At 36.0% G+C, this 16,817-nt stretch overlaps 1 protein-coding gene across 3 annotated transcripts in view; it reads right to left on the bottom strand.

Annotated features, from left to right (window-relative positions):
- Positions 1-9,005: 9,005 nt before the first annotated feature.
- Positions 9,006-16,817, bottom strand: part of LOC145686009 (uncharacterized) — a 44,500-nt gene continuing 36,688 nt past the window's right edge. For all 3 annotated transcript variants that reach the window (XM_081758844.1, XM_081758846.1, XM_081758847.1), the window contains one exon: positions 9,006-11,389. In XM_081758844.1, coding sequence (XP_081614970.1) covers positions 10,522-11,389 — 868 coding nt within the window. In that variant the 3' untranslated portion in view covers positions 9,006-10,521. The remainder of the gene's footprint in view (positions 11,390-16,817) is intronic.

Raw genomic sequence — 16,817 nt, 5'->3', positions numbered from 1 at the left:
AAACTTCAAAAGAAATCAAAAATAGCATATACATAACATACACTAAAGATCCTATGCACATCAAAGCCAGTTACTCGGTAAATGTCATACAGTGTCCACCTCGAACCTTGTTCGTGTAGGTGTCAACACCGGTCCCAGCGCTCACGGCGGCAGGACACAACTGACCAGGGCCTGCACTAAGTGCTCCGAGTGGGTCCTGGACCTCAAACCGTTGCACTGAGGATCAGAACCATAGAAGTCAATTGTGGAAAACTGAAATGACTAACTCCGCTTAGGATCAAAAAGGAAATCAAGGTTTACGCGATCGCAGAAAAGTGAATGGGTGTTGTAGTGTGCAGTGTGGTGATAGTGGTATGTTCTTTTATTACGGAAAAGTTGTGTTTTCACACACAGGAGTGTGTAGTGCTTATTTAAGTGTGCAATATTTAAATGTAAGTGTATAATAATGATGCTGAGTTCAGTGGTGCAAATATTATCATCCTCTATTAGAAGAATGTAGTAAAAAAAATATAAAAAAAAATCACACAGGAGGAAACCTAAATTTAAAAAATGTCAAAAATAAAAAGAACAAAATAAAATAGGTGGAAAGCCTATCATGCAGGTGAAACCTAAATCCAATGAAGATGAAAAAAAATAAAAAGTGGAAGGTTATTATATAGGTGGAAAGCCTATCATACAGGTGGAAGGCCATCACAGGTGAAATCTAAATCTAATGAAGATTATGATAATACAAAAATAGATGGAAAGGATATTATATAGGTGAAAAGCTAATCATACAGGAGAAACCTGACTCAATGAGGAAGATGATCATAAAACCTAGGTGGAAATCCTATCATACAGGTGAAACCTAGACCTATGAAGATGATGATAAACATACGAGAAAGGCTAAGTATGATAAAAGGAACGAGGATGAAAAAATTGAAGACTAGAGTAAACTAAACTTAAGTCGAGAATAGAATAGAATAGGAAAATTAGAAGATGAACAAATATTAGGTAGTTAGGAGTTTATATTTTAAAAAAAATTTTTTTTTTCTTTTTTTTTCTTTGTTGATTTTGTCAAAATTTATCTTTTGTTGTTTCTTAGTGTTGTGGTTTCGTCCATTTTTCCTATCCCTCGTCCCTGTCCACCCTTGTCCAAATAGAAAAACAAATGAATGATGAAAAAATAATAAAGCAAAGAAGATTGCAATGATGATAGCCCTGTTTCGGTTAAACTTTCAGGTGCCGAAACTGAAAGGCGCGATCTGAGCAAAAAAAAAAAATCCGCAGAAAAAAACCTGCAACATGAGCATATAAGTTTATTGTGAAACGACGAAATCTTTTGCTCCAAAATAAGTATGCAGGGCAGAATGCCGAGGTTTTTTCTGGTGTCATTCGTGCCACAAAAACGTTATGTTGATTCCCTGCGCTGTTAGGCATAATTTCACAATCAACTTACATGCTCATGTTGCAGGTTTTTTGCTGCGGACTGTACGCCTAATATTGCCTCGTAGCGTATGAAAATTAGCCGAAAAAACGGGCAGAACTTCGAAAATTTTTTATGCAAGTTAGATTTTTATGGAGATCTTTATTTTGATCTCGTCAGCATATCTTGAGAACACCCTTGATCTAAACCGTGGATTTGTTTTTAAGGGAAAAATTCTAGTTTTTTGCAGTTATTTCGAAAATCATCGATTTTTCGAAGAAAATGGCTATGAGAAAAATTGTAGTATAAGATTCTACACAAAAGATGTCCTTACTTTTTTTTTCGTAGTCTCACATTTCAAACATATAGATTGAATTATGTCTGAACAGAAATAGGGTGAGCTTCTTAGCTTAGACTGCAAGGTATCTGGAAAAATAAACATCAAAAAAACGTTCGAAATAAAAAGTTAATATTTTAGAGGAAGAAATTAGCCCGCTTTCCCTTCCCTCTGGGAGTGGGATGGAGGGCAACTTTGAAAACTCAAATGGTGACCCCCATTTTTAATGCAGATTTGGATTCTACGACAAAAAATGAATAAATTTAACTCGAAACTTTTTTACTTACGACATATGATGCTGTAATCAGTGAAAATTAATTTCACTAAGGTTTCTTTAATTTGGAGCCTCCTAGCCCATAAAAATTAGAAAAAAAAAAGCAAAACTTCGAAAAATTCTTCTGCAGAAACATATGAACTGAGTAGTATAAATATCTATGAGACGTTGCCCTTGTCAATTCCTAGGTTAGCTGAAATATACAGGGTGGCCCTAAAGTAGGTATACATTTCTGCATTGATCAAGTATAACATTCTAGTTTATGGTTTATTTGCTTCTGCTCTTCCGAGCTTAAGATGTAAGTAAAAACAGATTAAGAACAAATAATAAAGAAACTAAGTCTACCTGATAGCTAACAATAAGAAATGCAATGAGCTGATCAGTACGGTACTGTATACGTACTTTTGGGCCACCCTGTATATATAGTAGTATATATGGGTATCCAAGTTGAAATTTGTATTATTACTTTACGATGTCGATTCTGTAAATTCCTGGTATGATCTTCCTATTTCTATATGAGAATAATAACATTTTTCCGTAATTTTACTATTAGGAATCACTGTCCCAATTATTATTTCTTCAACTGCTACTGGTGCCTCATCACCTGCTTCGATTTCGTACTTTTTGTTTGTCTACAAATCAAACTCACTGTGCTTGTAAGGGTTTCACATCCCAAACGTAAGTGTAAAAATTTCGTCCTAACCCAAACTTTCAGAAGGAAAAACAAAATCTTCTGACATTATATATCATATGAATTCTTTAAAAAAGTTGTGAAACTAAAATGTATAGATCTGTTAGAAGAAAGAATAGAACAAATACACCTACCATAAATGAAATCTGCTGTTTTCCGATCAATTTCTACGAAGATATTTCGAATTATTTTTTCTCTTTTCAGAATTTTCAGATTTGTCATAGACGGTGCATTTTATTAGTAAATATATTATATTTGGACGCATTCTAAATGAACTGAGTAGAGAAAGGTTTGCATTTGATGGATAGAAGTGTAAGCGAATTTTGAGATGGATAGAAATATACGAAAGTAACACGAATAAGAGAAACTAATTAATTACTTGTCACTTTCTGATGTACAACTTGTTATATCTTTCAACGGAGTGTTTGGTATTGGATCAGTGGTCGAATCCATGACCAGTTACTCTGCGGGTGCATTATTCAACAAATAGTTCCGTGCTTTGTTAAAGCACTATCAGTTGTGTTTACGCCGTCATGAATTGAACACACAGAACACTGCTAGCAAGTATGAAAATATGGTTGGTCTGCAGATCTTGGTACAATTTTTTCGCTCAGTTGCAAATTTTCACTTTGAAATTCAATGTAATATCACCGATAGTATAAATTGAATGATAGGATTCTTTTTTTAATAAGATTCGCCTATTCGATCCCCCCCCCCCTAATTTTGATGATCACACGAATAATGGATAAAAGAATCCGGGACACGCACTAAACTTTCCAATTCTTATTTTTCAAATTATATCACGAATAATGCCACGCTATATTATTATTAGTGAAATATAAACGAAACTATTATAGATATTTTCGAACTTCTTTTTCTGAAGAAAACTAAGTGGGTAAACAACCCTTTCTGTGCTTCTTCGAAAGAAATGGATTATACCATATTATACGGTTGATAATTTAATATTTAATAACAAAAAGTGAAGAGAATCGTTAGGGTTCTCTTTATGTTTTATTAATAAATATATAAACGATCTGATCAAGGCAAGCCGTCTGACCAAGGGAAAAAAAACTAAGGTACTAAAACATTTCTATTCAACCAGGGAGTGTGATTGTTCTCTGAAGAAATAAAAAAAGAAAAAATTGGCAGAATCCAGGTACACAACCTCCTGTACAACGAAAAGCTTACCTACAACCTATCGGACGTACACCGTGTCATACACACTAAATTTCTCCAAAATGTGATGTTTTGATGTATTCCCAGTGAGAGTGATGTAATACCACCACACGTCTTTGAACAGTGACAACGGATGAATTTAAAATGAAATGAAATCTTTGAGTTTTACGTCCCACGGTTATGCCGTCTAGGATTAAGGAGACGGTGATGATGAGAAATGAATGAAATGATGGAATGAAGAAAGTGGGAGAACCCCGAGAAAACCTACGCACACGGTGTTTGTCCACCACAAAGTTAACTTGGCGCGAGCTCGGATCGAACCAAAGACCCCAATACACTAGAGGTGAACGCTCTACCGGATGAATGTGAATGGCTGTGTGGAATCACCATGGTGAAGCACTGTGAGGAGAGGGTGGCTGCCTTACGTGTGGAAGCATTCAGCTTCTTTCCATACCCCTGGAAAGATCAATAAATTTTGCGATTTCACCAGTCCCAACGTGTGGCCTCTTAATTCCCTAGATTGTAATCCCTTTATGTATAGGACATGGTTGATCAAGTAGCCTACCACATTGTCTGTAACACCAAGTTCCAGTTGATTGACAGAATTGGTGCGGCGTTTGGGGCTTTTACTCATGAGATCGTGCGCAACGCTCCGTAGTCTCCTCGAGACGGTTGTGGATGCTGACGATGGCTTTTTCGAATAATTTCTCTTTTCATGGTTTGTCATCTTCAAGTAACTTTTCCATCTTTTCATTTCGTTTCGATTTAGATCTTCCCTGTAATTGTCTTTCTCCATCAACTGTCAAATTCAGTTCGGACACCTTGTGGATATATATCGAATTACTCACCCACTAATGTTTTTCGGTCCATTTTTCTTCCAATATTTCGAGTTCTATACTCGGGTACTCCTCATGAACAAACACAGGTTCAAGCCCTTTTCCACAATAAGATCTTCGCATTATTCTTGTATCAACAGTATAAATTTAAGAACAATTATATAAACTTTATCAGTACCGGTCCCCCTACCCTTTCTTATGCATTATATTTATATATATAAATTTTCTACGTTTGTCAACAAGTGGAGTCTTCGAATCGTAGTCGTAATCACTCGCCAAGAGACGTTTGAATCATTTTGTGCTCAATATAACCAAATTACATTATTACCCTATTTAACAACATCATTGTTACTATTTCCACAAGCATACAAAAAAAAAAAAAAAAAAAAAAAAAAATTCATCCCACGAGTAAACAACTTCTAGAGGCATCAATTCGGCATTTGGGGTCCTTCATTAACTTTACGAAATCTGAAAAAGTTATACGAATATAGGTATGCATGGATCACCGTCTGTGTATACAATGTCAGGACAGTGGCGTAACTGAGGGGCGCACCGCGAAGCAAATGCCAAGAACTATAGGCTACAAAGTGTGAGACGAATATGGAATATCCATTTCCCTGAACATTATTTACTTTAGAAAAGAAATAAATGCTCTGGGTGAAAATTCATCTATTCTAGCAAAATCAGTTGAAAAAAATCATCTTAGCACTCGAAGGTTAAGGGAATAATTTTTGCCCTTTTCGGTGAGTATTAATTTTTATTGTAATTTTATTATATTCCATGGATTTATTAACCATTGTCTTCTACAGAGACATAATATAGTGGGAAAGTAATGGGCATGAGAACCGGGGCCCAAAAATAATCCTGCGAGGGGGCGACATTTTTACGTTACGCTACTGTGCCAGGACGACGCCAGCCAACAGATATTGTGCAATTATCTTCAAATGTGACCGTATAATGAGGCTCTGAAAGGTTGAGTGGTAATTTACAGAATTGCCGCTCACGTGGATTGTGATGTTCGTGCACTCTTTGGTGTACACAATGGAAAGCAGTGTGTTTTCATAGTAATCAGAGAACCATGGCCTCCACATGACCACACAGGTAAACCTACGTTCTCGCGTTTCTGGAATAGATAAGTCTTTTCTACCTCGGGCACAGTGACTGATGTGCATATCATGTGTAGCGCGCAGGAAAATCCAGCGTGTTGGTAACTATACAAGAATAACAATTATCTGAAATTCTGTTATGGAGTGCAATAAGCTGTACAGCCCGCTCGCCTCTGGTCTTCAGTCAATGGAGCATATTTAATGTGTCATTCATTCGTGAGGTTGGCAATCTTCTTCTCCAAACTTTTTTTTTTGGGGGGGGGACACTACAGAACTCCATGTTTCAACAAGATAATGCGCGTCCCGATATATATTTAAAAAAAAAAAAAAACCTGAACACACTATTCTGTGTAAGCCTTCTGTTGTGGACCTAAGCCTATAAGCCATTGTAGAGAATGGTGGAAAGGCACATATCACCGCCAAGGCTCCAACATCAATTATCCTCCAGCTACTCCAAGATATACCGCGAACGTGATAACACCCCCAGACACACGCTGATCATCTGTACTATCGGCTACCAAACAGCTGCCTTTGTGACCACTTGGGTGGTTGCACGTCCTACAAAACTGCGTACGGTAGCTTGTGGGCATCTTATATACAGGGTTAGCATAAATGATTCATTCATTTTGAAAAGGCTATGAAAAGCACCACAAACACGAAGTTATTTACCCTCTACACATGTTTAATATGTGCCCCTTTGGTGACACGACACACGTCCAGACGACTTTTTTCTTCCATTTTCTACAGGTACTATCCTCATACTGCCACACTGTCATTCCAGATCGTAAAAAGAATGGACTCGTGCTGCCACCTAGAATACACAAGACAAACTTTTTTTTCATATATCTTTCATGTGTACGTATAATACTTTTGAAAATATAGCCTTTTCAAAACGAATGAATCATTTATCCTAACCCTGTACTATGTTCAAGATATTTCACGGGGGCCGTTTTGAATACCAGTTTTTGAATCACCTTCATGTTTACCAACTGTGTGTGTCAGATCCATGATTTCATATTTGGAGTTCTTAATGCGTTTCTACCAGCATGCTTATATAATCCTTGAAGTAACGGATAAGCTACCTTTTGATATTCAACAGAAACTCGAAAAATAGTTATTTCCTTTCTTGGTAAATGGTGCAACTACGTGCAGAAGTGATGGTCCATGTCCCGAAATACAATAACTCGTGAAATCTTGCAGGAATTAAATTTCAACAGCATTGTAACTTTTTAAGTACAATTTTTCTGGGAGGAGGGTACGAGTAGCTTTAAATTTTGTTCTGGCCACACTACTCAATGCCATTTGTACTGGTAAAGTTAAAATCTTGTGTTTCGGTGGAGAAACAACGTATGGGAAACCCTCGGCAGAGACTAGTATCAAGAGAAAAGGGAATGCTCAAGGCAGTGGAAAACCAAGAACGAGTGGCTGTGACTCAAAATACGGGAGAACGTAGAACGGATTCCAATGAAATCGAGTAAACGAACATCCTTTGAACTAGGGGTGCCCTGGTTAACATTACAGAAGATCGTATCCAAGAAGATAAAGACCCGCTCATACAAACTAAAATTTCGATCTAAGACAAAGACTGATACTCGTTCCTGGAGTGCAGTGGCCTTCTGTCTGAGATTCTCTTAAACGAGACCGCATTTTGTTTCGGGAAAAGTGATACCGAATGGGGGTTCCAAAATTCAGATGAGTTCGAGGTGAATACAGGGGCGTAGTGGTAGAGCGCTTATCTCTGGTGCATGGGATCCTTAGTTCGATCCCCGACCAAGTTAGTTTCTGGTGGACATCACCATGTCCATAGGTTTTCTCAAGATTCTCTCGTTTCGCCCCACATTCTCATTCCACCAATTCTTCCATCATTCATTTGCCTTAATCACCCGTCTCCGTTAACCTACAGGCAATAATTGTGGGATCTTACCAAGATTTCATTTCAGGTGACTATGTGGGGCAGTTCTGTCGTATTTAGTTTTAATGAACCACATCTTATTTCTTCGACGACACGGTCATTAGTGATCGCTATGTAAACATAATCCATTCCTTGTGCTAACACCTGAGATGTTAAATTTTCTTAACGAACTATTCCGCCACTACTTTTTGACATGTTTTACAACATTGCAAAAAATGCCTAAATATTTTTTTAGTACTTAGAAAAGGCGATTCAGTAATTCTTCTCGATATTCCCAATTTTCAAACCAGTTTTAAGATCAATTATGCTATCAGAGGCGTAGACAAGAACATTGATTAGTTTGGTATCATTTTAGTTTTTAGAAAATTACGCAAAGACGTAATAACATTATTATTCGACTTTCCACGATATCTTGAATAAAGTGAAAAACTGGGGATGGGGCTAATGAGCACCATGAGGAAGTGTGATCATTAAGGCTCAGATGATTGTGACGTCATATTTTTATATTTAAAGACATGGAAATATGCCAGGACAAACACATTTTCTGCCTCTTGTGATGACGATATTTTAGCTTTAGTCCATATTTGGGCCACAACTGATATGAAACCATATTTTTAGTCATACTTTACGCGAGTTTCACTTATTGCTCAGAAATATATTTGTCAGTATTGGCGAGGTTACTTGAAATTTCTTTCTTAGAAACATGTGGCCTTATGTAATAGGATTTGAACGAATACTGTACCGTGTAAGGGGTCGAAGTAATTGACTTGGCGTGACATCAGCCACTTTAAAAAGCGAAATCGCCATCTCAGGTTCCGTCTGAATATCTCTCTCTCTCTCTCTGTTTCTCCTTATTGCAAAGATACCAGTCCAGTTTCTTTGTCATAGAACCTGTCATTACTAAACACAACAAAGATATCAAAAGTCGAGTGTGAAGTTGGGTGTTTTATTTTCTGGCGATAGTGTGATTTCAGCATTTGCTTGGAAGGAACTCTGCAACACAAGGAAAGTTTTACATTTTACGATTATTATGATAGTATTGGTTAAAATGTTTTTGCTTTTTAGGTCACAGAAACCTGAGTCATAGTGATTATCACAAGTATCATTGATGTTGTGTTGGATTCCTTGATCCATTATTTTTAAAATGAAACAAAAACACAAAAGAGATGAAATCAATGAACATTTTACACGTGCTTAGAGCAAGCAATAGTATCCATTTTATTTAAGAAACAACTGTGACTCCTCCAATAATGAATTATGCTACAAACTTAGGTTACATGATTTATTTCTTCTATAATGTCTTCTACACACTTGGTGACACTTACTTGTATAGTACAATAAACCGAAACTTGCATATACATATTTCATTGGTTACACTTAAACACAGTTAGTTACATAAGGTTAGGTAGACGAATTTACAAAAAAAAAAAAAAAAAAAAAAAAAAGTTTGTTTTTGTTTTGTGTTGAATACCGATGATGATGACACGAATTTAGCCTGTACATTTTTCTCTCTTTCAATATAGATGTAATATATTCCAAAGTTATACATCTAGTATATGGAAAACAAAAAGCGAAGTATGCTAATTTCTTTTTTTCTGTTTTTGTTTGTTTATTATTCAATCACTTAAGCTACAGAGTGAAATAATTTTCAAAAAAACTAAATTGCTCAATGTTAAAAATTTATTTTCTGCAGCACACTTTCTTGCATAGGAATTGTGAGATACGAATGTCTTGAGCAATTGTTAAATTAATTAACTCAATACTAAGTAGAATGAAAAAGAAAAAAAGCCTATCAAAAGAAGAGTTAATGAGGAAGAAAGTGATTTTTCATGATTTAATAAACATTATTTAATATTATTGAATTGTAAACATATCAAATAACATGATTTCAATATAGCACAAATTACTCTTTGAATTTTTATCTACTAATGTTTTGTAATATCATTCATTACCTAACCTTTATGTACGAACACTATGTAAGTAAATATAAGTATTGGCAATAAAGTATGAACATTTCACAGTGCGTCAGCAGACACACACACATTTTCAGTTGACATAATACAATCATTGTCTATTGTAAACCAAATCGTACCTAACCTTTCTATTTATCGACACCTAACCTTCAATATAGATTATCACATCTCTTTGGTAGCGACATACTAGTACGTCTTATTTTGTCTCCTACAATTAATTTTGCTGCAGATCATTATATCAACTGGAAATGTATACTCGTGCATTCTTTTTCATTATTGCAAATAAAAACAGCATGCATTTTTCTCTCCCTTTGTTTCCCGTTCTTCTGCAAGATATGCCATCACTTACTGTTAAGACATCAAATGAAGTAATTCATTTCCCATTCTACATTTTTGAAACTTTTTTAATTCTGAGGTTCTGACATGAATTAATGAAAGAAAGAAAAAAAAATGGTCCGAATTGTCATTCACAACTCAACCAGTTTGATTTGGTACAACCATTTATACGGTACATAATTAATCGGAAATTGAGACATTAAGTAGAAATGAAATTTCTAAACCGAATGGAATAAACAAACGAAATTGTTCTTGGAAGAATTTACAACGAATGTATTCTGACTAATGGGACTTTTTCTTTCTTTTTTGGTTTCGTCTTACGTTTTAATTTTTCGCGATCCATCTCATTTACAATAACATTTCCATTATTTTAGTTTTGACGCTAACCTTGTGTTTTTTCCCCTACTTTGTATAAGAAAATCTAAGTTCGTTCCCACAGTTTCAATTTATTCTAAATTTCTTTCAACTTCACATTTTAATATGCACGATGATGTATGACATGTATTTTTTCATGAATTTTCATATTAGAAATGTGAGTAAAAGTCTTTCCACACATAGAACATGAATACGGTCTCTCACCCGTATGAATGCGCTGATGCACTTTTAAATTGGTGATGCGGCTAAAGGCTTTGTTGCAAAAGAAACAATGAAAGGGCTTCTCGCCCGTATGCACTTTGGCATGGCTCTTTAAGTGTGATGTCGTCACAAAAGATTTTCCGCAAATATCACAATCAAAAGGTTTGTCCCCTGTATGCAATCGCATATGAACTTTTACGTCAGATGACGTCACAAATGCCTTTCCGCACACGCCACAATTATAGGGCTTATCGCCCGTATGGATCCGCTGGTGAATCTTCAAATTGGATGCATGATTGAACAATTTACCACACACTGCACAAGAGAATGGTTTCTCATCTGTGTGAATGCGCTGGTGAATCTTTAAATTGGAGACTGTTAAAAATGTCCGTTCACAATATTGACATTTGTAAGGGCGATCACCAGAGTGACCTCGCTCATGCACTTTCACTGCAGACGAATGTTTGAAACACTTGCCGCATGTGCCACACATGTACGGCTTCTCGTTTGTATGCACTCGCTGATGAATCTTCAGTTTGTAAGAGGAATTAAATTTCTTACCGCATCGCTCACACTTATAAAGCTGAGAATGATTATCATCTTCAGGAGTGGGATTTGTATTGTTCGAAGAACTAGAATTGCCTTCGTTTCTCTTCTCCACCGAAGGTGGTCTTTTCCTCTTATCTACCAGCGACTGCTGAAGACAATCATTTGTGTACTGATTCAAGCATCCAAACTGAAGGGGTGTTGAATAATTGGGCTCATCTCTGAAAAACAGATAAATACAATTAAAGAGGGTATACAATAAATAATGAATAAAAACAGATAGAGCCTGGAATTAAGGTTAATCGTTTTCCTTTATAACAGCAACAGAAACTTCTCATATCCTAACTGGACTGACAGTTTCCTTTTTTTAATTTCTCAATTTTTTTAATACCATTGAAAAAATGTATTTCATTTTTCATAATTAATTACACCAAAACTACCAGTTTTATTTTGCCCCAAAATGGATTTATGTTTGTAAATAGACACCAGAGAGTAATTAAGACAGAACTATACAGAACAGACCAAAACTTTAAACTAACCCTTAAGAAATAAGCCTTTACAGCAATCTGGTCTCCGTTCATTCGGTTCTGAAAATTTGTTCCTAAGCCGTAAGCGCTGTTATATCTGTTCGGTAAGAAAAGTTGAGTTGATTTTAGTTTAGCGTCCCTTTCAGCAGCGAGGCTATATGAGACGTGGACCTACTGATTAACGTGGAATCCGAACCACATGAGCTCCCGCCGGGAATCGAACCCGGGTCTCCCACGCCAAAGGCGCGTACGCTAACCGCTTAGCCACGGAGGAGCTCCTGTTCGGTAAGAAAAGTATAATAGCATTTGTGCGCTCACATGTGGGAGATGCTGCCTCTGATTGCACTAGTGGTCGCCGACCTGTCAGGGAACACTTGCTACGGAAACCCCTGCTTCTTATCACGTACACCATCGACTGACTACTGACACGTCACGATCACGTTAAAAACAATTCTGCGGAATCACCACCCAACTAAAAATGCACAACCACGCTCGAAATCACTTTACTGTACAGCAGGCGTTTGTTGTGATCATTTTAGCATTGTAAACAGACTGTAATCCATACTCAACTACACTAGTTGCATTGTCTGATGACCTTCAAATTACTAGCACGATGCCCTCCTTACAGTCACTATTGTCAACCTGCTCTCTACAGACACATTCTGCTGTGTCATTTTCTTTTAAATATGATGCGATCTATGCTCTTAAATGATAGTACTACAGATCATACTGACCGCTATAATACTACACAGAACAGTAGCACTTTCAAGGGACACGGCCCTCTTCATCAACTGACAAAAACAGGTAAAAACATGTTGGAAGATGAAAGGATAAAAGTGGTGATTTGAAGTAAACAAACCACTTCTCATCCACGAACACAATACCAAATGAACCTACGTTAAACACTATGAAGCAGGGATGCCGGAATCCGGAATCGGATAATTTTGAACCCTTACTATGAAGATGTTCACTGTTATTGTTCCTCTTTCCGACCGATAGAAGTACATATTTAAAATGTGACTTTTTAACAATATTATACTTATTTTAAGGTAAATTATAGTGTGGATAATTGTTGTGCGTTGAGAGTCCTATTAGGGCGAATATCTTCTTTTTGTGGAGCTCATAGTGGTCTGGTCTCTTCTAAATAGTTAAAAAGTGACCAAAAGTGCACGAAAAAGTGACTAAAATCTCATCAGAAACTAGTTTTAAACCTTGATGCCAAACTTGGGCATAAATTGAATTATATATTTTTTTCCAAAGCAAAATAGAGCCGGCTGGATCAAAGCTGAAATACGTAATGTTTTAACATGTTAAGATTAGAAGTTATTTTACTTAAGTTTGTCACCTAATAAAAAAATGGATTACTTGTGTTTAGAGGTTCATTATTAATTACATACTTTGCACGGTTTTGTACTTTTATCTGTATGAGGTAAGGTCAAATTTCTATATTTTCATTATGTCCAATAATACAAAATTAAAGTAATTAATACATAATATCTAGATTGCCATTAACTGGTAATAAAATTTTGTCTTCTACGATTGGTTTGTTACAAATTTTGTCTTGGTACAACATGATTGGCAAACATAGGTATGGCTTCTACCAACATTCCTCATACAATGAAAAGTAAACTGTAAACAGATAATATATGTCATTTTCCTTTAACGCAATAAGATCAAAGCAAATAATGTGGATTATGTTTATACCCTTATTATAAACTTTTAAAATAAATTACAAATGTTAACTCAAAGTACAACTGCATACAAAATGAAATAAAGAGCAGTAACAAGAATGTATGCTAACATAACGTATGTTAGAAAACTGCCAATGCAAAACATAGATCACACGGAAAATTATTTTACCCCCCAAAAAACTAACTTTTAGTGACCAACTTGAAAAAAAAAAAAAAGTAACTTTTAGTTAAAAATAAAGTGACTCGCTATAAGCCCTGATATACAGTTTATCACACTAGCATGTGGCATTGTAAAGTTCACTAGATAGTTGAGAATCGATGAATTAAGATTTGAAATTAGTTAAGATACTTCGCAATTGATTTTGCCGCCAGGACATGCGAAACATTCTTCATATTTGCAGAAAGAAGCAGAACTAAAGGAATGCCAATCCATTTCTTGGTGGTAATCCTGGTTGGTTATTTAGTACAAGGCTTATAAATTTCTTGCTAAACTTGTTTGTACCATTTGATTAATAAAGACTTTTGAAAACCATTTTCCTGTCCTATTTTTATGAGGTATTGTATTTCCTGATTACGGTCTTCAGGAAGGTCTGAGAGGGAAAACAGCTCCCCTAAAAATGGTTTTCCAGATATTCATATTCTGAAGCCAAGAATGTGATTATCTAAAGTTAATACAGACCTTATTTATCGCATCTCAACCATCTATTGGAGTTTACAATGTGATACTCTACACATACATCAAACTAAAAGGAACGTTTGTACCAGAATAACTGAACATCATGTTCGGTAAAACCAAAACCTACTTATTTTTTTATTTTTATTTTATTTATTTATTATTATTATTATTATTATTTTCAAATTTAACCTGGACTCAATCTGACAAAAGGGGATTTAATCCAATATGAAGTCATGGAGTGACTTCTTTGATAAGTACTTCCGCCAGTTGCAAAGGAAGAAGAACAATAACTGAATATCTACACAGTGTTAAACATAAGTCAATTTGCCATTTTGTTCGTGAACGCGGAGTGGTTTGTTTACTTAGAGACACCATTTCACCTTCCCAGACGTTTATACCTGTTTTTCGTCAGCTGATGATGAGGAAGGACTGTGTCCATGGGCGTCTCTGGCGGGGGGACGAAGGGGACGCGACCCCCCAATATTTTGAAGTACAAAATATTAAATATTTTATTTTAATTTAATTTATTTACTAACGGCAGAATAACATATAAATAATAGTCTAATAATTATATTTATTTGGAATGTAATATTCAGGCTGTGAAACGATTATAACAGAGTTCTTGATATACCTTAGGGGGTAAGTGAAGCTAAGCAGAAAGGTGACAAGATAAAAACAGGTTGGGTTAGGTAGTACGTAAATCACTTTCTTTGATACTCCTCAAATTTTACATGCCAGAGACGCCAGTGACTGTGTTCCTCGAAAGTACAACTGTTTTGTGATTTATAGCGGTCGGTATGAAGCGTTATCTTTTATTAGGCAGTGTGCTACTACATGAATATTAACCAGTGTATTTGTTCGATAGGTCATCAGCTTCCCAAAACAACATTTTGCTGCTCAGCTTAAATGTCACTGCTGTAACTATTCGGTTTACGCGTTTATAAACATAAGGCTGCACTCTGAGCGGTTAACAATTAACAGTGTTACATTAAAAGTTTATTTAGATAACAACTTGTACTGTTCAAATACAAAACGTAAGGATGTAACTACACAGATGAGTAGGTGTCTGGAATGTACCTTTCCGCTTGAAATTTTAAGGGCTCCATACAGTTATTGGTGGCTGTATGAATTTTTTACCAGTAAATAGTGAAAACGTAATCATACACACACGAAGAAAGTACACTATGAGATCTTTCGCTAAACGCTTCATCAGACAAAAAACAGCTTTAGTGCATACAGGAGAGCGTCATTTTAAATGTAAGGTAAGGTAAGGTGACATGTTAATAGGCTGAATATGCAAGGTTATTCGAGGAAAATTAAGAATGACACAGGTAGGTCAGGCAAGCAAAATGAAAAGATAAATTTTAATAATTAAAGGCAAATGTCAATCTGTAAGTTGTACTAAAAATGTTGCTACATGTGCTTTTGCTTGCTATTCAAATGATTTAAATCAAGACAATGTTGAATATAATGGAGCCTTTGAATAATTGAATATATATTGTGCCGGTACGTAGTTTGGAGTGGTTGGTGGACAAACAAACAATTAAGCTCACTTTCAACCTCTAGTGTAAAGCGGGCCGAAGGTTTGGAGGCAGGAACTAAAGTGCTTTCAAAACTAGAAACAAATTGACGTTTGGAGAAGCACGTGGTACGCTGTTGCCACTTCGTGCGCATCCCGGTAAGTTATCAGCTGGGTTAAAGGAAAAATCTCTAAATATTGGTTTGTTTGGATGGATGAAAGGATATGTTTGTCGTTTCAGTTTGTGCATGTTGAGAAGGGGGTGGAGCTATGTGAAATCATTTCTACGCACAAAGATACGAAAGACTAAAATAGTTTCTTTCCTTCTGAAAACAGTGCTTCCTAGTGGCAACATTGGAATGCTAAGGTTCGTGCCAAGGAAACCCTCCACCCACTGTTGCTAAAATGACATTTATGATTCGACCCTCGCTGAGTGACCGCAATAACTATGTGACGTAGTCTCTCTTCTTCAAAAAAAATCTGGACGTATTTTTTCGCTGTCAATTTGTTTCTAGTTTTGAAAGCACTTTAATTTGTATAGTATAGGGGAAAATGGATTTAAAAATTAAAATCTAGAAATTACGACAGTAATTCGAAAAGTGACCTCCGTCTGGATGTAAATAATAAAAAACTCGGATTGTTACAATATTCTTTCTTACATCTGAAAAGTACAGCTTTTGTCCTAAGTTTTCAACATAGTCGCTATGTAAATTCAGATACTTGTCATGGCGTTTCATTAATTTACAAATCCCTTCTACATAAAACTCAGGCGCTTGAAAATGCCTGTTACAGCATTTTGAAGATCCTCGTCGTTACTTCCGAGCCGTGTCCCAAGCTACTTCATATGAATGAACAGATGAAAATACTGACTTACACTACTAAGTTCTCACAAACTTTGTCATCAATTTTCTAGACAAGATCATCACTAACTACAGAAGGCCTATCACTCCTCAATTCATCATGAATGATTGTTCTTCCTTCTTTTGGAAAATCTTACCCACTGACGCACTCCTTCACTCATGTTTGGGCCATACTCAGCTCTCAATATACAATGAATGTCTGGAGCTAACTTTTTTCTTTCGAAGAAATCTTATCACTCCGCATACTTCGCATTTGGCGGTATTTTCAATACAGCGCACAATTTGTGGCGTTATAGCCAGAACACGCCCAGCAATATGGTGCTCTCAGTAACATAGCTGAAAGCTTACTAAATTACGCATTTCGTGATGTACCAAT

Source organism: Thermobia domestica, chromosome 5 (assembly GCF_964235325.1).
Source record: "Thermobia domestica chromosome 5, izTheDome1.hap1.1, whole genome shotgun sequence".
In the NCBI taxonomy this organism is placed as follows: Eukaryota; Metazoa; Arthropoda; class Insecta; order Zygentoma; family Lepismatidae; genus Thermobia; species Thermobia domestica.
The sequence above is the reverse complement of the archived record's forward strand: the minus strand, read 5'-3'. Positions and strand labels throughout refer to the sequence as shown.